The following is a 23,903-nucleotide window of genomic DNA, read 5'->3' as shown; positions in this document are numbered from 1 at the left end:
ATTCCTTTTATGCAACAAATATAGTTCTAATACATTTTGTTAGCTTGGGTTATTTTATATTATACAGTTTATATTTTTCAAGTAACTTCTCCGTTGTTCTCAGTTTGGTTAACATATAACTGTGTGTAACAGGTCCTGATAATTTAACATTTTTCTTCTGGTTTGGTCCTGGCATTTTTTCCAAAATGCAGTTCAAATCCCATCCCTTTCAAGAGGCCAATGCATCCCACCCCCACCCCTCAAATATTCCTTTCAGTTTACCTTCTATTTATACATTAAGAAGGGCAGAGACCATGGCTTTGCGTTTCTTTGTATCTTTCCAGCTTTTAGTACAGGGCCTAGCAGAGTTAGAGTTTAATCAAGGCTTGCTGATTGTCTTTGGGGGAACTATTTAGGAGCAGAAAAATAATAAACTGGTATTTTGAGCGTAATTTTTGTGGTTTATGACATCTCAGGACAAACATACTCCAACCACCAATCCACCAATGTAGTGGGGGGAGAGGGATCCTCCAGGCTCTGTACCCTCTCTTGGAGTTGTGTTCCTTAATATATATGGTCCTCAATGTAGTCCCTAGATCTGGAAAAATCTCTCCCTTCTTTTCCTAGAAAGTCGTTTGAAGGAAGAGCTGAGTACCACCGGATCTGCCACTAGGTGGCAGACTGGTGAAAAGGCCTAGAGAAGCCAGCACATAGCCTCTGGCCTTATGAGAGAAGAGGGAGTAACTCCCAGCACCTCACCCCATGACCTGTGGACTCCAAGTCTCACCCCCAATCCCACGACCAAAATCAGCACCAAGATTAGGTAGGATCCTTTTCAAAGGAACTGACACCACTCGCAAAGAACAAAAAAAGCACTGGATGCCTTGGCTTGAAAAAATATTTTAAATTATCTTACTCCTGAGAATACAAAAAAGGCAGGGAGCTGAGGGAGGCTATGACAATTATGGAAGTCCCAAAGGATTCCGGGGCCCCAGGACTTGGTCACCCTAACCCAGCAATACCCAGAGACACAGACAACGGACATACAGGTGGAATTCATGGCTTTGTAGGAGTTGTATCCATCAGTTGCTGGAGGTGAGAGATTGCCTGGTCCAACTTTGATACCTCCACGAGGAGGGAAGAGACCTTGAAAAGACAAAAGGTGATAATCCAGTTACCTGGCCTCCCTGCCCACCTTCCTCCAAGGTCTACAGGTATCCTGCCTCACTCTTCCAAGGACTCACCTTACGCTCTCTCTGCATCATTTCACTCCCCTCAACTGAGGTGCGGGCTGTAAGGCTATCAAGTTGTCTCTGGAGTTTCTGTCTTCTGGTAAGCAGGACAGGAAGATGGAGGTGAGGGTCCACCAGACCCTGGGGAGAGCACCAGGTTAGATGTCTCACTTCCTCGCTGTAGCAGCATATCCTCTTTTTCCCATCCATAATAACTGACATTCTTCTTTTCTTTCTGATTAGCCCAGCCATCCCCACATCTCTTTTCCTCTAATTCCTTACTCACCCAATTGCCACTGTTCTCAAACACTTTCCTTCCCTTTCCCACCCTCACCTGCAGCTCCATGTAGACCTGGGTGGTATTGTTGAGTGAGGCCTGGGCCCAGCCTTGGGGAGATGCCTTGTTGTAGGGCAGGAAGCTCACAGCCCCACAGTGGGCCAGGGCACCCAGTGGCTCCAGGAAATCTTCATAGAGACACTGCTCTTTGGGCTCTGAACATTGCAACAACACTGGGCAAGATGATGGGGAAAGAAGAAACTCAAAAGCAGTATCACTGGGCATCTGGTCCCTTCCCTTATCTTAGCCTCTAAACCCTTCAGCAACCCATGTGTGACTAGATCTCTAGCTCTCATGTCTCACACTCAAGGACCTAGATATCCAGGAACAAGTCTCACCTCGGGGCCGGGCCTTGCTGAGCTGGTACATGGCTCGGAGCCCCCTTAGTGTTTTCACAGCCTCTTGAACCTGAGAAAATCGCTGTTCCAGTTCTGGCTGACACCAATGCTCCTGCGGGAGTTGGACCAACCACAGACCATATATATATGTCTATGAGCTCCAGGGAGAGCCCACTAAAGAATGAACTTCTCTCCCTTTCCCTCTACTGTCTACTTGCAATGCCAGGTGACTATGTCTCACCTGGTCATCTCTCTAACCTACAACCCATACCCCATCATGCAGAAAAGATTTAAACCAAGTTCAAGAAATTAAATGAAATACTGATAGATCTGTAATCAATGACTGAGAAAAACTAAAATGTTTCCTTAACTTTTGCAAGCAGACATTACAGAGAACAATCTTGCACTCCAACCAACCATGCATGCTAGGCTGTCAGACAGAATCCTAGGCTTGGTCAATCATGTGTAATCCTCCTTATGTTCTTTAAGGGATCCTGGGGCCCCAATGTACTGTAAGCCAGTAACCCCGGACATGAGATGGCCCTACAGCAGCAAATAAGCTACTTAGACACTCAACTCTGGAAGACTCAACAGTAACAAAGACCATCTGCTAATAGAACATTCCCTCAAAACTTAAAAGGTTGTCATTGCCTTACAGTAGGAACAAGCTAGCCTTGAAAAGTCGCCCTAAATGCATGAGACATGATGCTACCAGCACTTCTGGAAGATCCTTTATTCCCCAACAACTCCCACTACTCCAGCCAGACCTTTCTCAATACACAGAACCACAGATCACTGTGGCTCTGAAAGGTACCTCCTTCCTTGTATTGAGTTCAATTCTGTCATTTGACAGGAGAGGAAACTGACGCCAAGGATGTTAAGTTACAGAATGTTAGGGATAGAAGGGACCTTAAAAAGTTATTTAGTCCATCCCCATCGTTTTATAGACAATATGTTAGTGGAAAAGTGGGGCTCAGAACTTAGGACCACACCGCACCACGCTGAAGTGAATATGGCTCACCAGATTTTGGACACTGGGGTAGGGAGCAACACAGATGCTTCGAGCCAGGGTACAATCTGGTTGGTGAGGCAATCGCTGCCAAAGCTCTTCGGCCAGGAAGGGCATGAGTGGGGCAAGGAGACGAAGCCCAACATCTGCACAGGAGTACAGGGTCTGCAGTGGTCCAGGAGCCTGGGGTGACCTTGACAACACAGGTTTCACTGACTCCTGGAAATTAAGGGCCAATGTCAGCTCTAGATGACTCTCCTCTGGCTAGTTCCCCCCATTATTCCTCATTATCCCCCACCCCAATTCCACAGCTTGGGAAGAGAAGGGACCAAAACAATGGTCCCGTACCATTCTCCTCTAACCCCAATGGGTGACTCAGTCTTAAGATAGTTCTAGGGCCATTCCCTGGGATCTTAGGTCAGGGAAGAGCCACTGTATGACTTAAAATACTCTGCTGAGTCATTCCCCTTACCTCCAGCAAACTATAACCTACTCCACAACAAATATCATGTAGACAATATTACCAATCTCAACCATAAGTTCTCAGAACCGTGCTGATTGCTGTTACAAATTGGACCATAACAAGCACAGGGTCACAGAGTTCAGAGCTGAGACAGACCTACCTTAGAGATCATCTAGTCTAGTTGAGGCCCAGAAAAAGTCACTATACCAGTCACACAGGTCATGAAAATGCATTTAGAATACTTTCTTTTGTGGACTAACCACACAACTCCCCCATGCTGTTTTTGCAGAATCAGTTACTATTGGGTAGTGTACATAGCTATATGTTAGTTGTTCCAGTGACCCCCACTGGCCCCAGAAAACACCAGACTGCCTTCCCAGTTCTCTCACTGTCCCCAGGAAGAGTACTCAAAGATCAACAGGTTCAGATCCTTCTCCTGCTTCTCTGCCTCAATTTTTCAGAAACCCATCTGTTTGACTGTTCCTCTCTTCTCTCCCTCCCAGGCAATGGGGGGAGACAGGGAGGAGTAGGAGATGGGAAGGGAGGACTCTCCTATGTAGGCTCCCAAGAACCAATCCAAGGGGGAAAGGAAACAAACACTAGTTAGTATTTTTCCCTCTCTCATCAACATACAATGTTGCAAGAGGATTCCACTGTGGAAAGTCATGAGATTCAAGGTAAACTGAGGAGTATGACAAGTACAGAAGAAAACACCTCCTGCCCCCTGGGCTCACCAAATAGACATCACAGAATTTGTGGAGCCAGAAGTGGTGCAAAGCATGGGTAATGAGGGAGAGTTCTTGTGCCAGGAAGCCTCGCTCACATTCCCTGACAGTGAGGGCCAGGCAGCTGAGGATCCACGCATCCATGGCAGATGAGGGAGATAGCTATGGGACAAAAAAAGTGCTCAACAACTCAGACAACCAGACTACTGATCCCACCACCATCCACCCTGACTCCCTTTTCTCCCAATACAACCAACACCCACTTCTTCAGTGGGACGGGGTATAAATCTGTCTCCTAAGGCATTAAGGACAAATCGCATGGCATTCCAGATCTTGTTGCAGAAGTGGCGGGAGCTCAAGACCTCAGAGACATTCAAGTTTATGTCATCCCCTGTATGGCAGAGAGAGTTTAGAGGCTTGGCTTTGTCAGTCTCCCTTCTCTATATCCAAGAATCTATCCCCAACCTGCCTATCCTGGTTTTACCTTGTGCTCCATGAGAACAGAGTATGAACCTCAAGGCATCTGTACCACACTCAGGGATTCCTTGAGGGAAATCCTTCCTCTGGAAGAAGAGAAAAGAAAACAGAAAAGGTGGCTAAGGGCTGGCAGGCAAAGGAGAAGAGATTCAAGATGCCTGTGTTTCTAAAGGGAGTAGCAGCTGGGGGCAAAAAAATGTGTGTGTGTGTGTGTGTGTGTGTATGTGAGTGTGTGTGTGTGTCTATGTGTCTATATATTTATATGTGTGTACCTGCATGTGTGTGTGTACACACACACACACACACACACACACACACACACACACAGAGTTTGGGGAAGGATGAGCAGCAAACACCTGTCCAGCAGCAGCAATCTGTAGCTCTCTAGGATCCAAGTTTCCCTCTTTCAGCTTCTCCTGTAGCACCTAAAGGGATAATATACATGGCCTCTATCTACTGCTCCACAGAATCTTTTTCCTAGCCCAAATTCCCCACCATAAGTCCCTCCACTTCTATTCAAAACCCATCCCTGCCCCTCTAACTCATTCCCGCCCCCCCCCACCTTGGTTCAGCAGCCTCACCTGGAGCTCTGCCCCTCTGATAACATCCCTGGGATCAAGCACATTCCCCAGAGATTTGCTCATCTTGCGGCCCTGCCCATCCCGAACCATGGAGTGAAGAAGCACCTAGGGAGGAGAAGTGAGGGATATGGAAGGAGTTAATTGGGAAAAGGGACAGAGGTCTGGGAAGTGGATGCCTTGGGATCCCCTTTCCTTAGGTTTTTGAGGTGAATAGACCATGGGAGAAGTATAGAAACACCACCTCTCTTCGGCTGGGCAGCTGTCCCTGTGAGGATGGGGAACTAGAGGAGAGGTTACCTGAGGAAATGGAAGTTGTCCAGTGAGTTGGGTCCCTAGCATGACCATTCGGCCCACCCAGAACATTAGAAGGTCACTGCCTGTCTCCAACAAGGACAAGGGGTAGAACTGAGCCAAGTCTGGGGTCTGAAACACAAAAGAGATGAAACCAACGGCTAACTCAATCAGCCCCATCACTCTCCTCTAAGCCCACATATCTCTGCTCCTGACCCCGACCCTCCATAAATCCTCAGTCTCATGACATCTTTCCCTATTGTCATCAATTTTACATCTCCTAAACCCTTCTCACCTTTTGTGGCCAGCCCAGAGCAGAGAAGGGGAAAAGTGCAGAGGAGAACCAGGTGTCTAAAACATCAGGGTCTGAAGGATGGAGTGAGAACAGGAACAGTTGGGATCTAGTTTTCTAAGGATTCCAGTCCTTTGCATTTTCCCACCACAGTTCCCAATCACCCTCCCTCATCTTCCCTAACCCAGCATCCATTCTCCTCAGGATAAGCCTCTGGTGCCAGCCCAATTACTTACCCCTCTCCAAAGTTAGCTCCTTCTCTGGTCTCCCTATAAGTTCTGCAGCTGCCTTTCTGGCCTCAGCCTCTGATCGACCTACTACCCAACATTCCTCACTGTCTCCCTATAAAACAGCAATTTGGAAGGGATGGTGACAAGACTTACAAGACAATTTGGACCAGTAATTTCTCAGTTTCTTACCCTCTCCATTGCCCTAAGGAAACCAAACCACCTTGCCTGCTTTACCTCCTTTCCAACAACTCGATAGGCTGGGATCTGATGTCCCCACCACAGCTGCCGGGAAACACACCAATCACTGTGGATGAGATGACCACCACCACCACCACCAGCACACAAAAAAAAGTTATTTTATAATATGATTAGATCTCTCTCTCTCTCTCTCTCTCCCTTTCTTCCTTAATCTCCCCTCTGCTTCTACTTGCCTGATGTTAGAAAACCAATGCTGCCAATTCTTCTGATGGAAGGGAGGGTTGAGACACAAGGTCCCTGATTCCACAGCCTACAAAGAAAGGCAGACTTCAGGCAATGACCCCTCTTCTTGTGTCCCACTGGGTAAACTAGAATCAAATAAGATAATTCCAAGGCTCAGGTCTCCTCTCCTAGAATCCCAGTCAGAGTGAGAGTCACGGAGGACATAGCTATACAAACCTGACATTCCAGAACCCTGCTCAGGTCATCATATCCATCTTCATGCCTCCATACCAGACAGCCTCCATACCACCTAGCTAGAGGGCTCCCAGTTTCCCTCATTCCCAGTTACAAAAAGTTCCATCTTCCTTATGTGCTGTCCCCACTTGGATCTCACCTGGGCAGCTTGTTTCCCCATTTTCTGGCATCGCACGAACCACTGGTTTTTGAGAAGATATTCCACCACATCTCCAGAACGGCTACAGAGGGAAGAGTGAGGCTTCATTCATTCTCTTTCATCCCCACTCTCCCCATATCTTATACCTGCCCTCCTCCTCAGAGTGGTATGACCCTATCCTCCTTTTGCTTTAGTAAAAGTTTAGTCCTCACTTACTAGCTGGGTGTCCTTGGGCAAGTCACTTAACCCCAATTGCCTTGCCTATCCCCTCAAAAAAAAGTTCAGTCCTTTCCATTATACTCCCACCCCCATTACCTTTTAGAAGTATGGGTCATGGAGGAAGAGAATTACCTACAGATAGGGAGTACCATAGGATGGTCCTGAATGCCACGAAAATGCCCTTGTTCCTTAAGCGCAGACACAATCTTTTCACGGGCCACAAATCGGTGAAGACCCTGTAAGGAAAAGTTCTTTACAGAAACAGAAGAATCTGTGGGATTTGGAGGCTAAATGAGAAAGGACACAGTACGATCCAGAAACCAAGGCAGGAAATTAAAGGTGTGGTACTACCTGTAGCCAATCCCCACAGGGGGAGACCATGGTCCCATCCTCTCCAATGACACTCACTGGGATCAGCCTGTGTCGGGCCCCAATCTCAGCATCAACAAGGTTGTGGGCAGGGGTCACCTTCACTGCACCTAAGGGAACAGCAGTGAGGAGACAATCAGACCCTCAATTTTCCCTCCCTAAGCCCCATCTGTAATTCCACAAATTTACCCTCCCTTCTCCATATCTCTGTGTAGGGAGAAGCACAAACTTCAAGTCAGAAGACATGAGCTCAGATCCTGGCTCTGCCACTTACTAGCCATGAAGCTGTGGTATTTAACAACCATGAGCCTGTTTCCTCATCTGGAAAATGGGTATCTATCTGGTCTATCTCACAAGGGGGCCATGGTTATCTCTATATAATGTTTATGCAAATTATAATTATACAAATGTAAGGGGTAATACTACTATTCCTTGCTATTCTCCCAGACTTCCCTGTGAATTTCCTCACTTTTCCTTAATCTCCTAGTGTCTCTCCCCCTTCCCTAGTCTTCCCCTACTTGTCTTCCTCTCTCCTAGTCTCCACAAACCTGTGCCCAGGCCAGGTTGGACTGCAGGGTCAGTGATGAGGGGAAGGCGCTTCCCACTTAGTGGATGACAGAGCTGACGCCCGTGAAGGTGCTGGTGAGGAGAAGAAAGGCTCAATCAGTCACTCAACAAGCATTTGCTAAGTGCTTTCTATGGATCAGGTGTAGACACATTCGCTGGAAGGGAGAATGAAGGTATTGGGGATAAGGCGGAGAAAGGGAACAATTGGTAGTAAAGGAGTTGAGACAAAATCAAAAGATCAGGAACCTAGCACTGGTCTTGTCCCCATACTTAGCTATATGACCCTCAGTCAAATAATCTCACCTCCGTAGACCATAGTTTCATTATTTGAAAAGAGAAAAAGTTCAATCAAATAATTTCTTATTCCCTTTCCAGGGAACTACATAATTTTACAATTCTAAAAAGTGGGTCAGGACCAGTAAGAAAACAAAGGGTGGTCTTGAGACAAGGAAATGGAGCCAAGGAAAAAGTGACTGGAATTTTAGAGGGGGTCAGAGTAGACTGAGAGCATGAGGAGGTCAGATGGGAAAAGGCAGTCATTTATTACTGTGTATCGGGGATCATCTGGATGAACAGCCACAGCTACATCTCCAGGTAAAGTCTCTGGCCGTGTGGTTCCCACTACAATTTCTGTGTCTAGGGAAACATACAACCAAACCTGAATCAATTCCCCATTTCCCAGAAGAACCTGGAAGAATCAGGGATGGACACCCATCCTAAACAACAGATTCCTCAAAGGTAACTATGTAAAATAGGGATCAGCAGCCCCAAGAGATGGGGTTTTCCAGTTATCTGAATGCCCAGGTACTCAGAAATCCCCAGTAGTTTGAGTGCATGTAACAAGTGGGAGGGGCTGGGATTGGGAGTCACTCTCCAAGGCACAGTCAACTGTGAAATTCCCAGTAGGTGAAATGGGAGAGACAGGATATCTATAGGTGAACCACTGTCCTCACCATCCCTCAGAGCCTGGGCAAGTCCTGCCTCCAAGGTAGTGTCCATGACTGCTCTAGCTCACACTGACTTACTACTTTTCTTCTTGCCCCCTAAAGCACTTACAGGCCAAACCACAGAGTCTGACGCTGAATTATTCTATTTCATGGGTGTCAGGCTTGTCTCCCCATCTTGAGAGTAGGGGAAAAGGCATTCATGTGTACCCTCAGTGACCAAGGCCAGACTACCAGCCAGATAAAAATCTACTAATTAATTAATTTGAAGATTTTAATTGCAGAATGAAAATAGGTTACCACTCCCTTCCCTTTCCCCATGCTGGAAAATGGGAGATTCCAAAGGGTCTGACATAATACCCCTAGACAGACAAAAAAAGGGAAGACCAGAACACACTAAGTCAGGCAAGATAACAGATGGAACTCACCAGGGTCCCCATCTACCGGGAAGGCAACAGAAACGAGGAGGCCAAAGGAGACAGGGGAGGGACAGCCTGGAGGGCAGAATTCTGTTCGGCCAGGTAGGGGCCGCCCCTCCACCTGGGCATATCAGGAAAGACTGATGTCATCATTCTGTGTTCACAGCCTCAAAGTCCTCCTAGTTGATATCCTTCCTTGACTACCTTCTCCCTAACCCACCTCTAATCCCATCTGAGAGGCCCAACAGTCCAACTACGCTTTTCCCCCTAGCTTGGCATTAGGCATACATGAAGCCATCCCCTAACCTCCTCACCACAACTTCACACATACCTCAATATCTGAGATGGCTGACCTCAAAGCACATGACCAATTGACAATCTGCCGGTCCCGGTATAATAGCCCAGCCTCATAAAGACGGACAAAGGCTTCTGTCACTGCTGCTGAAGAACGCTGAAAGAAGGTCTATGTTCATACCCAGTAGTCCCTGGGTTTCCTTTCTCTCTCTTGTGCTCTCATCCCACCGTGTTCTATCACCCCTCCTAGGAACTTAAGCATGCCAGGCTCTTCGGGTCCGTTGTTTTCATTCTCTCATCACCTAATCCACCATTCCCTTTGGAGACCAATGCATCTGGTACTCACAGCATCCATCGTGAAACATTCTCGATCCCAGTCCAAAGAGGCCCCCAAGGCTTGTAGCTGCTCATAGATCTCAACACCCTTTCTGTTCCCAGGAAAAAAAAGTACAGTGACTCCCTCTGCTTAACTGTCAGGAAAGAAAATTGAGGAGGGTCAGGGCAGGGAAGCTGGATGCTTAGGACCCTGGAGAGAATGGAATACGAGGAAAAGAGCTAAAGACCAGGGAGCTATACGTACTCTTCCTTCCACCTCCATACTTCCTTTAGAAAATCTTCTCGGCTCAGTTCATGTCTCCTTATTCCCTGCTCCTTCCATAGCTGCTTCTCCACCACAGCCTGGGGCAGGGAAAGAGGAAAAATGGAGTAGAAGATCAAATGGCTTCAAAGAGGAAAATCTCCTCTATCTCGATGGAGGGAAATAAGTCAGAGAAATACCTGAGTAGCAATGCCAGCGTGATCTGAACCTGGGATCCAGACTACCTGGTCCCCTTGCATCCGATGCCTGCAATAAAAGGACCCAGAACCTCATTTATCTGCTTAACTTCATTCCAACATCCCCATGACCCATCACTACTTGCATGGCCCAACCCTACCTGTTACCCTAGAGACTCATCTCCCCACTATCCCAGCCCCATCTTACAGAAGCCAGAAACACTCCCCTTGCCCACTTACCATCGCACAAAGGCATCCTGTATGGCCACAGTGAGAGCATGTCCAAGGTGCAGGGAACCAGTGACATTGGGGGGTGGGATACACATGGAGAAGGTCTGCCCTGTAGCCTGAGGTAGCTGGCCCCAGGAGAGGAGGCAAAAGATAAAGTCAGAGAGAAGCTTGAGGAAAGGTATTTACCCTAAGATAAGAGAGCCCCCTGGCGTCTCTAGAGCAAAGGTGCTTTATGAAAGAAGGCCCTCACATTGTAGGCAGAGGGCAGAAGAGAGAGATACCGGAGGCATGGAAATTTTCAGATTCCTCAAGGCAGCTGGCCATGAGCTGCAGATCTCAAGGCTCAGAACTTACTGATTTCATTGCTTTTCTTGCCTAAAACCAGGCTTATTTATTTTTTGCCCTAAACCAGCTCCTCCTTCTGACTCCCCTGTTTCTGACTCAAAATTATTACCATCCATCCTGTCTCCCAAGCATAAAACCTTGGAACTCTCTTCCCCACTCCCTAACCCCCATGTCCAATCAAATTCTTTCCATTCCACCATCACAAAATCCCTCTCATGCATCCCCCTCCTCTCTATTTTCACTGCCACCAGCTTCATACAGGCCTTCATTATCACCCACAAGGATTATTGCAATGGTATCTTATCAAGTCTTCTCACCTCCATTCTTTCCCCATACTAACCCAGACCTGGGAGAGAGCTTGGCATAGTGGAGGAGGTACTAGTTCTGGAAACAAGACCGTGTTCGAATCCTGGCTCTGCCCCTCACTAACCATGCGACCTGGGGCAAGACCTCTAATCTGCCTAGGCCTCAGTTCCTCATGTGTAAAGAGAGATTGGATTATCCTCTAAAGTCTCTTCCAATTCTCAATCTATGCTCCTAAGACCTGGGTTCAAATTCTATTTCTGATGCTTCCTCCCTGTGTGACCTTGGTCAAATCAATTAGGACTCAAGTCTACTCAGCTATAAAATGAGGGGTAGGATTAGAGGTGCCTTCTAGCTCATGTATTAATCTGGTCATATTACTCTTCTGTACAAATATGTTCGGGTGCTCTTTGTTGACTTCCAAGGAAATCTGAAACTGATTTGCCTTTTGCATTAAAGGCCTCTCCAATGTAACATCATATGCCTCTCTGGCTGTATTCTGTGCTCCCACCAAACTAGACAGCTCTCTAACCCCCAAACAGATTCCATGTTCTTCTTCCTCTGGGCTTTGGCTTCCACTGCTCCCTACTGCCAGAAGTGTCCTCCCATCCCCTCTTGGATAGCTGACTTCCTCCCTACCCTGTAAAGCCCAACTCAAACACTGCTTTGCTCTATCTCATGTAGCACTTTGTTCTGTAGTTCTCTATTGTACTTATTGTGTAACACTGTGTATTACACCCGTGCTAGTGACTTGCTTGTCCCTTGACTGGAGAAGCAGCCCAGGAAAGTAAAGAGATCTAAAGTCAAAGGACCCAGGTTTCAAAGCCAATTCTGCGACTTCCTACTTGTATGACCTTTGCCACACTAGGCTTCAGATCTTCCATTTATAAAATAAAAGGGTTGAACTAGATGGTCTCTACCAGCTCTAAATCTATTATCCCACAACCTATAAGTGCGATGAAAGCAGGGATCTTGTTTACCCAGGGCGCAATACAGCTGCCACAGACGTTGGTTACTGACCTGATATTCTGGTTTGAAGAACCCCTCTCGAACCCACCACGGATACCAGGCAGCCTCAACATATTGGGGACTGTAAGTAGGAGGCAAGGGCCCTGTGACATCTAGGGGAACAGATGGAAGAAAGAATTCTATTATCACTGAACTTGTTTAAATATGCATTTACTAGACAGCCAAAATACTGAGAAGAGGGAGGAAACAGTTTTCCTATCTCTGTTACCTTTTTTTTCACCAGGTTTTGTAGGGATTTCATACAATACTATCTCTTTAGCACTCCAGCTTTTACTAGGCTTTGCTGGTAGCTGAAACAGAAATCAGTTAAGATTTGGGGAAACTTACCAGCCTTCAAGCATTCCCTACCCGGCCCAGACCCTCCTTCCTCCTTACCTTGCTCTCCCTTGTTGTCTCTGCCTCCAGAGCCCCCTGCTTTTCTCTAAGCCGCTTCTGTTTCTGTTCACGATTCCTTTGGGAGACTGAGGGTCCATGAGGATAAGGTTGACTAGAGAAAGATTGGGGCCAGGGGATACTCTGGGGAGATTTCAGTCCCCAAAGCCTGGTCCGAAGCAAGGCCAAGGACAAGTGGGACATTGAGGTGGGGTGGGCAGGGGGCCAGGATCTCTTCCTGGAAGAGAGAAAGGACATTCACTAGAAGCCTCAAGAATCCCCTTCCCCTATTTCTTCAGTGACAAGTCACTCATTTCTTTAATCCCAGCTCTTTTATTCAGTATGCCCTTTCTTAGAGCTTCCCCTCAGATCTAGGACTCTAATACTTTTTGAAGTGTTGTACAATGAAAAAAGAACTAAAGATTCAGGTTCTGGTCCTGGCTTTCCAACTGACTTGCCATTGAGTAAGTTATTTTTAAGTGCTTAATAAAATGCTTGCTATATGAATGACTTCCTAAACCTGTTTCTTCATTTGCAAAATGGGGATAAAAATACCAATCCTTTCTACCTTCACAGGGCGGCAGTGAGGATTATGGACAAGGAATATACCATGCTCCTGGGGCTGGGTTCCTGCCTTATTGTACTTGTATCTCCTCTAGTAACAAAGTACCCAAAAGTACCTTTCTTGGATTTGTTGAACTAAAGTGTTTATATGCTTTGTAAACTGTAAAACTCCACAAATTTCTTTTGACTCTTGATCTCATCTACCAATTCAGTCACTTTCTCTTATCAGCACAGTACTAAAGAATTCATTCACTGGAATTTGAACAGAAACAGGGGTGACCTGTGATTTCATGGACAACACTGGGAAACTTCCAGATGAGGAAACTCCATCCCAGGGCCAGAGGCCAGAGGAGGGACTTGAATCTAGGTCTTCCTGAGGCTAAGACCAACTTTCCACCAGGATGTCCCATAGCACTTCACGATTTTTGAAGACTTTATACAAATTTTATTATATTCTCTTAACTCACTAAGGCAAATATTGTTGCTGCATGTCCTTTGTTTTTTGAAGATAGTGACAGCACTCTGCAAGACTTATTTCAGCTGCCCTCAAGCCCACTGGTACAAATTGTTCTCATCTGCCCATTCCACCAGCGAAGTCTTCACATGTTTCGGATAATTGCCATCAAGGATGGGTTTGAGACCTGTCAGTTACTCTCAACCTGGCTTAGTGCGTCTTAGCAGATGATTTTACCCAGATGTGGCCATTTTAAATGCTACAGCTTCTTGGAGCCACAGGTGAGAGTTGGGTGAAAGGTGGGCACTAAAGGAGGATGAGCAGGCCTGAAAAAGGCTTGGCAAGACCTCACTGGAGGTGCTAGTCCTCCTGAACATCCCACACACCAAAGCAAATACTATGTTATCAGGGAGCTTCGGAGACAGAGGATAGGTTACCCTGTATTTATTTTGTAAATGCTTATGTTACATCCCATGCTAGAATCTAAGCTCCTTGAGAACACAGGCTGCTTCATTATTTTTTCTACATGCACCCCAGTGCCTAGCATAGAGTAAGCATTTCATAAATGCTCTATCTAAAAATAAACAGTCCCTTCTACCTTGAATTCTAGGATGTTTCATTCCAAAGAGGTTCAGTTAATCAAGATCACATACATAATAAGTAGCAAAACCTGAGATCACACTCGGGCCCTCTATGTCCAAATCTAGAATTTCTGCCCACATCGCCTCTGGGTTTAACTCCTGGCAAAACCTTTTGCGCCTCAATTGTGAAATGTAATTGTAACGTTGGATTAACTAGGTGACTTCTAAGGTTCCTTCCATTATTATCTTATTATCTGGAATTAAAGATAAAGAAACTGAGTCAGAGAATTTAACAGAGCTAGGTGGCTCGTGGCTAAACCTAGGTGTAGAGTGCTGCCTGGAGTCATTAAGCCCGGACCCTGGGCAAGTCCCTTGGCCTACGTAAACCTGCTCCCCCAGAGGGCATATGGGCAATGGGGATAATAAATGCACTCCGCCCCTCTGCGCTTTGGAGTGAATATCGATTCAAACGTGCAAAGCGCAGGGTGATCCTTGAAGGGGCATTTAACGTGAGTTATGAAGCAACCCGCACGGCCTCACGCTGACGGCGTCACGACCAGGATCTGGGCCCCGGGCTCTCCGGGCGGCAGCAGGCTCTGCGCCCCGGGCTCTCCGGGCGGCAGCAGGATCTGCGCCCCGCGCTCCGCTGCCCGCCCCACACGCCCGCTCTCCCAGCACCTGGCTGCCCTGCCCCAGGAGCCCGACCACCTAAGTGGTCCCTGGACACTCGGCTCACGCTTCTCTGCCGGCTCCGCGCAGCCCCCGAAGTCCACAGGACACTACGGTACCGAGAAGCGCCCAAGCAGGCCAGGCCCCCCAACAGGCCTGCCCACCGCCGGGCCGGCTCCCAGCCGGAAGTGGTCGGAAACTGAATGCGGCCCGGGAAAAGACCGCCGGCAAAGAGCGAGAGAGCGCGCGTGCGCCAACCCAGAGGCACCGCCTCCTCTTCTCCCTCACCCCCAACCCCGCAATGGCGCATGCGCTTCCACATTCCAATAAAGAGAAACACGAGGAAGAAAAATAGTCCCGCTCTGGGAGGAGGGACGAACGGCGTCCTGGGAATCGTTCACTTCCACTTTATTGAACGTGAAAAGTTCCGATGTGATAAAAAACAAAACAAAAAACCCCAAGGCCCTGCGACCTCCCCCTCCCCCGGCAGCCGGAGGGCACAGCGCTCCCGGCCCTGCCGCCCCCGGCCTTCCTGCCCGCTCCGCTCCGCTCGCTCCGAGGCGGGCGCCGGCCCGGCTGCACCCTCCAGGGCGATTCCTCGGCAGTCTCTGGGCGCTCGCGGCCCGGCCGCCCTCCGAGGCCCCGCGCCGGCTCAGGAGCTGTGCTTCTGCCGCTTCCAAAACCGCTTGACGTCGCTGTGGCCGGCCGGGGTCACCACCATGAGCCGCTTGGCCGTGTTCTCGAAGACCAGCACACCCAGCTCCCGGGCGTGCGACAGCAGCAGCTCGAAGTCCACCTGGGACAGGAACTGGTTGTAGAGGACGCCTGGGACCGGGAAGGGCCGAGAGATGGCACAAGATCAGCCAGAGGCACGCAGCGGGTGCTCAGTAAATGCGAAAAGTGCTCGGTGACAGATCCCTTCATTCCTACTCCTTGGCTTCTGAGTAGCTTTAACAGCACTTTGACATTTAGCACCTCACCTATATTAAAGTCTTTGGTAAACAGTCCTGTGAGGCGTAGTACTGCAGCTATTAGACATTTTACAAAGAGGAAAAAAGAAGCAGAGATACATTGGGTGAAGGCAGTTTGGAAAAGGCTGGATTGGGAAGCCCAGGCCCTAAATCCTAATCCCAGCTGTGGCCTGTGTGGCCTTTGGCAAGTCACTTCCTCTCTTTAATGCCCATTTCTCTTCAGTAAAATGAGACGGTTAGACTAGATGGGCTCTGAATCCATGATACTATTAAGTATCTGAATTAAGTAGAAGCTGGGTCTTCCTGACTCCAAATCCAGCCTTCTATCCCCTTTGATAATTATGCAGACTTCTTAGTCACCCACTCTGTAAACTCTTCTCAGCAACTTAATTTAAATTTTTAAAAACAGCATCACTAAGAACCATGCTTGGGGACTGCCTCCTCACAAAGCCCAATGTGCCCTACTCAAGGGTTCTCCTTAACACCAGTGAGTCAAATGCAATTTATAAAAGGATCTACACCAAGAAGAGACCAATAAATACGGCACTGGGACAAACCAGGTAGGACAGTCTGGAATGAGGGAATGTGAAATCTAGCCTTGCCTCTGCTCCTAACTAAATGTCACAAGATGAAGGAGAGGGAGGTCAAGTCAAATGGATGAAATTGGTCTAATAGAACAAAACTGCCAACGGACCAGCTACTCACCCTCCGAGAATCGAAGCCTGTCTCTCTCCAACTCCCAGAGTCGGATCTGATCTGTGATGGTGGGAGGCAGTACAGGAGTCTGAAAGGATGGGAGTAGCTATGAGAACCTTCAAGTGGGGCTGCACATCGCCTTTTGTCTTTCTTGCCAAGATAAATCCCTCCTCCCATTCCTCTGCTCCCCTCCCACTATCCAGATGCCTCCCCTAACTTAGGACCTGTTTCAGCATCACTGGATGTGCTCTTGTCTTCAGGAAGTGGATGATCTGAAGAAAGACATAACAGTTTTAAGGCCACAGCGGGAAGATAAGAAAATTCTGGCCATCTTGAAATCTATAACCCACTTCTATTGAAACATTAATTTGTTGCTTTTTTCCCCACATATCATAGGCAACTTAATATCCACGCCTATATAACCACTGCCTGTAACCCTGTCTGTTCCCATTCAGCTGCTGAATTACTACTACTTTTATTGATACTGCTCAATTCTTCCCTGATTTCTACATTCTCCGATATTTATATTCTATTCTGTCTCTCCCCACCCCAACCCCCAACCTCTGGCCCCATCTGAGAGTAACGGCTTCCACCATTCACCTTCCCTGCTACCCTCCTAAACCAGCTGCCATGTTCACCCAAATGAAACCCAAACTGTTTGTTGACAAATCCCATCACTTTATCTCCCTAACACCCCCCAACACACCTGTAGGCCTCCCTGTTTATCCACCTGTTGACAATACCTGCTGGGCTGTGATACCATTAGCAATGGCCTGCTGCACACTCTCCCGAGTGACCTGGGCTACCACCATATTGGGGAATCGATAGAGCATCTCAGAGAAGAGGGCAATGAGTGCGATCTGAAGTTCTGACTCTATCTCCAAAGAAAAAACAGAAGACCAAAGAAACTTGAGTTCCTCCTCCTACACCATCCCATTATCTCCTTCCTTCTTCTAATACCCTCCCTAACTACCTATTTTCATCTTCATCCCTCCAACCTCACCAGTGTAGGCATACAGCCGGTAGTTGGTTTCCACAACAATGAAGCCTGGCTGATGAGCAGTACCTCCAGCACCAGTAACACCTGATGATAAGTTGATAGCCAATCGGGTTGGATAGTAGCGTCGAGACTTTCTCTAGGAAGCATGGAAGAAGGAGGGCCATTTGATGGTGTTCAGCCCCTTCCATCCTGAGACCCAGGTACCCAAGTCTAGGCTCCAATCCCTTGCTCTTCATGAATAAAAAAAAAACCCATTCCTCTTTAATTGAGGTAATGAGGTGGCATAGTGGAGAGAGTGCTGGACTTGGGAGTCAGGAAGCATGTTAAAATCATATCTTGCCCTGGTCCCCTGAACACCACCCCAATTCTAGTCAGTCGAGTAAGTTTATAAGCAGCCACTATAAAGGGATGTGTAGGATATGAGATTACAAAAAGGAACCTGGAAGTGACCTACAAACAATCCCAAAGATCAAAGGAGCATAATTTACAAATTATATCATAACCAAAATTCACATCCTGGCAATATGTGCTGAATCAGGGGAAGCCATCTAGATGCTACTATCAGGGTTCTGGCCCTATGATAGGTACATCCCAGACAAATTCCAGACCTCCACAGTTTCAGACCAGCAGAACATCGAAAGGTGCTGATAACTTTGGGATGATGTGAACATGTTAACTCTAAAGTTTTAGTGACAACTCTAAAATGATTTGGATACATTCATGAACCAACCCCAAGATGGCACAGATAGGAGTTAGTCTGTCCCACTAAACATATAAAAATGAGACTTCAAACTCCTGCCCCACCCCAGCACTCTCCCGTTCCATCAGGTCCATGCTGCTGAGGGCTCCCAACTCTAATTCATGTTTACTTGGGTGAAAAGCTCTGCCTCTGCCTCCCCAACTTTTTCTTTTTTTTTCTCCCCAACTTTTTTTCTGAGCTGTCTGTCTTACTTCATCATTCCATCTCCTGTTCCCACACTGCCTCTGTATCCCTCCTCACTTTTCACCACTTGTCTTTGTACTTTCTGTGTTGTTTGCCCTCACATCTTTTGTCATTAGGAAAGTGTGAATGCTATCCTGTTTACCACTGCCACTGTGGTCTTTCCCAGTGAGTACCCAAAGAAGCAGGCATGATTGCTCCCATTTCATAATTTCACAATTTCATAAATTATCAGTTCAGGAAAACACAAGTTAAATCCTGCCTCAGACACTTAATAGTCTGGGCAAGTCAACCTACGTCTGCCTCAATTTCAACTGTAAAATGTAATAATAACGCCTACACCTCCAGGGTTATCATGAGGACCAAATGAGACAATATTGTCAATCACTTAGCACAGTACCTGGCACAGAGTAGGCATTTAATAAATATATATGAGAATGCATACCTTCCTTTGGAACACCAGCCCAAACTCTCGCAGATGTTGCAGAAAGTTAAGAAGGGAATCACTCATGCCCTCCACAGAATAATCCTAGGATAAAGAGGTAGCAAGGCTTGGCTGAGATGTCCAAATGTCTTCCTCCTTTCCCACTTCATCTTTCCCTATTTCACTCTTCTGCTTAATTCCCCAAATCATTTTCTCTCCACATTTTGCTGTTTTGCCTCCACAACCCCCAACATCTCTCCTTTCTTGACTTCCCCCCGCCAATCCTCCCCCCAACACCTTCCATTCCCAATACTACTTTCCATCTCCACTAACCTTTCCAAGAGTAGAGAAGCTGAGCTGGAAGAGGAAGGACAGGATCTCAACCAAGTCCATGCCCCGGCTCTTAGGGAAAAACAGAGACACAGGGAAGAGGTCAAAAGAGCAAAGGAGAGCAGCCAGCACCCATAGTGGAAGAGTGACCTCAGCAACTGCTCAGCCTCTTTACCTGGGCAGTCTGCAAATACTGCAGCATAAAATACCAAAGCTGGGCAGGTGTGTCTAGCAGCAAGAACTGGAAGCCCGCAGAGGTTATGCAGGGTGGCTCTCCAGGCTCAGAACTAGGCACACACAAGGTCATTGGGGGGAAAAAGAAGAAAAAAGAACATCAATCTCACAGATCTTTCCCCTCTGGGCCTTTCACTTATAGCCTCCTCAGACACTTCTACCATTCTTTCACCTTGTTTCCCCCTTTTCCCATGATTTTTCCCTGGGAAACCCTCTTTACTCTCCACCCTCACACCAACAAGGACCCACAGGGAAAAAGAGAAGGGGGGAAACCCGCAGGCCCCTGGCCTCACCTCTTCATGAGCCCAGCCTGGCTGAGTAGCTGGGCCAGGTCCTGGCTGACGGCTGCACTCGGGGAGCCAACCATGAAGTGCAGGATCACCTGAGGGATGGGGAAGCCTGAGTCTCATCCAGGTGGAGCAGAGGACAGAGGAGCTTCTATAGAAGGCTAGGAGGCATTTAAGGGGAACATACAGACCTTGACATAAACAAGTTTGAGGGAATCTCTGGGAACACAAAGACTTTGCCTTTGGGAATCTTACCTCCCATCTTTCCTCTGCATACTTGTCCAGTGAAGGAACATCCCGGGCATGTTTGTCTGGACCAAGCTGACTTGTGTCATCAGACCAAGCCTTCCCCCTATGGCCAAATCGGTCTAGAGTAAAAACATGCTTCTTCTCCCTCTATCCCCTATACCACCAGCATCCTCCCTCCTCTTTATCAGCCATGAGCATGACATTTATCCCCCTAGAATAAGCCACATCTCAGGTTAACCTGTCTGAAGAAGCAGGGGAGGAGATCTACAAAAACTCTGGAAGTCACAAGAAGTACTTTGGGGAGCCCTTCCTCCATCCCCATTCCTATGGATAGTATTTTATACCAAAGAAAGATAACATACCCTCCCAGGAGAGCAACACGAAGATTCTGTCTGAAGACAGGGTTAAGGATAAGGCCCTGGAGGCCACCAGGGAGCAACTGGGTGTGCCAGATACGGAGGCCGCTCAACAGTCCTGTGCTTTCTTCTTGGGCTCTAAAAAAGCAGCAGTGAAGTGACACAGAAGACATGAGCTTTTGGGGACCTGAGAAGTGGGTACACAGAAAACCCTAAAGGAATGCTGGGAGGGCAAGGAAACTCACTTGCTAAATTCCTTCTTCACCCACAAGGCTACAGCTGCTTGGGGCAATGGCTGCTCCAGAAACAACATCCGCATCACCCAGTTCTTAGCCAAGGATGGGAGCTCTCTGTAGGGGACAGGATAAAGATATGAGGCATTAGCATGATAATTCATCTTGCAATTGTTTCTCAGCTACTAAGGGTCTCTCCAATTTCCTACATCCAAAACACCATCTCTGGTAGTATCCTGGCTTTTTGGAGTAGGATCTTCTCCCATTCTAACTTATCAACAAGGCATTTCAATCTCTCTCATGGTGAATCAGGATTAGCCTCTAAGTTCTTTACAATTAGTGGTTTCTGGGTCCCCGCCACAAACAGGTCTCTCTCACCTAAAGACAGCCAGGCAGGTGGCTGGGTGACCATAAAGTCGGTCTAGTACTCCAGGACTCAAACCCCTCAAAAACTCCTGCAGGTTACGGCACTGCAGCTGTCCCCGGTTCAGCCCAGTCCGAGGTGGAGTCCCCTCCATCATCTGAAGAGAGAGGAGAAATAAGTGATTAATCTTTGCAACATCATTAATGTCAACGACCAACAGATCACTTTTCTCAACCTAGCATTCAAACATCATTTCCATTTTCTCCCATATTATTCTCCTTCATGATTATTCACATCAACCCATATTTCTGCTAAATCTAACTTGCATCCACTTGTCTTTCTCATTATTCTCTGTCTTCTTTTCTACTCTTCCTTCTTTGTATCTCATCTAGAGAGCTGCCAGACATCTTATATTTCAGTAGACTGTACTATATCTGACTGTCCTGGGACAAAGAATTGAGAGTGGTATGATATGATATAATGTAACATGGAGAGCAGTAGACAGACAACAGGTTTGAATACATACCTAATTAAATGTGTGACCTTGGGCAAATCATTTCAATTTCTTCATCTATAAATGGGGACAAGGATACCTGCCCTATACACTTCTCAGAAATGTTTACATGATCATGTGAAATATTTGTAAAACACAGTATATACACATTTTTGTTGCTGCTTGTTGTTCAGTTGTGATCAACTCTTCATGACCCCATTAGGGTTTTCTTAGCAAAGATACTGGAGTGCTTTGCATTTTCTTCTCCAGCAGATTTTACAGATAAGGAAACTGAGGCAAACAAGATTAAGTGACTTGCCCAGGGTCACACAACTAGCTCATGGCAGAAATAACATTATCATACAGGTCTCCTAACTCCCAGCAAAGTTCTCCTTCAAGATGTTACTTCCTCCACTACACTATGCTCATACCTTAGAAAGTCATGATGAAAGAATGCTGGATTTGAAATTTGAGAGCTCATAATTCACATCCTAGCTCTATTATTATATGTAAGGCCTCTGACTTCACTTCATTTCAGCTCTTTTTCTTCATGTGTATAATGAGGAAATTAAACCAATTTTCCTGATCCATAAATCCTGATCCTATGACCTGGATTTGAATTCCCATTTTGCCACTTAACAAATACTCAGGTGACGTTGGTGGAATAACCTCTGTAGTCACTAAAACTTCATTCTTTCTGAGATAAATTCAAATTTACCCTGTATATATCTTGTTTGTACAGTTATTTACATGTTGTCTCCCCCCTTAGACTTCGAGGCCCTAGAGAGTAGGGACTGGGTTTTTGTTAGGAAGTAGAGTTTTTTGCCTTTCTTTGTGTGCCCAGTACTTAGGGCACTGCCTGCTGTATAAGTGCTTAATAAATGATTGTTGACTGACTATAAGTGGGGGATTTAGACTAAATTATCTCTAATATTACTTTCAGGTCTAAATTCTATAATTTTATACTACCATGCATCTCATCTCTTTCTCTAAAAATCAAATCCCTCTGCTTAGTCTCTCTCAAGGTCTTCAAAAGAGGGGGACCACATACACCCCCCTCTCAACTACATTAAATTCTTGGGTTCAAATTCCATTTCAGTCAGCTACTAGCAATAAAATGTTGAGCAAGTCACTTCATTTCTCTGAAGCACAGCTGCTTTATCTGTAAAATGGAGACAGTAACAGCTATCCTGTGAACCTTAAAGCACTTGGGGGAGAAGCAACACTGTAGAGAGGAATCAGCACTGGCATTGACCTCAAGCGCCCACTTAGATGCCTGCCAGCTGTGTGAATGACCAAGTTTGTTCCCCTCTCTTAACAGTCATGAAAAAGGGGAATATGTGATTCTTGCATTCCAAGGAAGAAATGTGGGGAGCACTTCACAAACCTCAAAGTGCTGCAGAATTATGATTAGAGAGTGCAGCACAATGGTGCCTCCCCCTGCACAGGTGTGGGTCACAAACATATCATATACATCTCTAGATACCACACACACCACAGTCACTAGATGCTACACACCTTATACACATCACCACACATACAACACACTATGCACATTACATACTACACATACACACATCATACACACCACACCCTACACATATTACATATATCACTACACAGACAACACGCTACACATATTATCCCATCACTATGCACACAGCATACTACACATACTGCACATGTCACACACAAAAAGCATCATATACATGCTACACACATCACTACACAACACATTATACACACTATATACGTCACTACTACAGTACACATATTCGTTACATACATCACTACACACAATACATACAACACACTTTACACAACAGCCTACACACCACACATCACCAATATAAACACCACACATCACTATCCACTACTCAGCACACTACACACAACTCCCTACACACATTAATTATACACACTCCACACATTATATACACAGTACACACACACACACACACACACACACACACACACACACACACACACACCCCACACCCCCACGCTGGGTCCCCCCTCTCTCGCCATTGCCGGCCCGCACCCGCACACTCACCCCGGCCTCGGCCTCGCCGCCCTCCTCCGCCCTCCGCGCCCCCGCCGCCCGCCCCGGAGCTCCGGCTTGGAGGGGCTGGAGGAGCTTAGGGAGAGGAAGGGAAGGGAGTTAAGTCTCCAGCAGCAACTGAGAGGAACTCACGGATGGTTAGCTGGAGCTGGGAGGAGGGGCGATAAGGAGGCAGAACGGCGCTGCAAAGCAAGCTGGGAATCGGAGTCCACGCCTTTGCCCGCTCTTTGGCGAAAGGGCAGAGGCCTCCCTAGACCACAACTCCCAGCGGGCACCTCGGCAGGATGGGGTGGGGACCTAGAGCGACCATGCTTTGGGAGAACCGGCTAGGAAACTGTAGGAAGGTGACTTTAGTTCCGAAG

General features: G+C 47.1%; 1 protein-coding gene across 1 annotated transcript; it reads right to left on the bottom strand.

Moving 5' to 3' along the window:
* Positions 1–863: 863 nt before the first annotated feature.
* Positions 864–23,636, bottom strand: LOC140525870 (valine--tRNA ligase, mitochondrial-like). The gene is given in 44 exon segments (XM_072641645.1): positions 864–1,125; positions 1,224–1,352; positions 1,546–1,721; positions 1,887–1,998; positions 2,908–3,114; positions 4,093–4,245; positions 4,347–4,474; positions 4,568–4,646; positions 4,917–4,985; positions 5,142–5,246; positions 5,439–5,564; positions 5,728–5,798; positions 5,961–6,066; positions 6,189–6,258; positions 6,386–6,462; positions 6,769–6,850; positions 7,120–7,223; positions 7,339–7,466; positions 7,905–7,995; positions 8,471–8,559; positions 9,296–9,407; positions 9,618–9,737; positions 9,927–10,008; positions 10,161–10,258; positions 10,358–10,424; positions 10,595–10,710; positions 12,254–12,354; positions 12,471–12,552; positions 12,638–12,838; positions 12,840–12,895; positions 13,244–13,289; positions 15,555–15,727; positions 16,579–16,657; positions 16,794–16,841; positions 17,313–17,705; positions 18,955–19,038; positions 19,267–19,335; positions 19,439–19,550; positions 19,791–19,879; positions 20,040–20,136; positions 20,396–20,527; positions 20,635–20,739; positions 21,001–21,143; positions 23,533–23,636. Coding segments are annotated over 43 exon segments (4,797 nt in total). The 5' UTR covers positions 23,533–23,636; the 3' UTR covers positions 864–1,035.
* Positions 23,637–23,903: the final 267 nt, after the last annotated feature.

This window comes from Notamacropus eugenii, chromosome 2 (assembly GCF_028372415.1).
Source record: "Notamacropus eugenii isolate mMacEug1 chromosome 2, mMacEug1.pri_v2, whole genome shotgun sequence".
Taxonomy (NCBI): domain Eukaryota; kingdom Metazoa; phylum Chordata; class Mammalia; order Diprotodontia; family Macropodidae; genus Notamacropus; species Notamacropus eugenii.
This window is presented reverse-complemented; position numbering and strand designations above follow the sequence as displayed.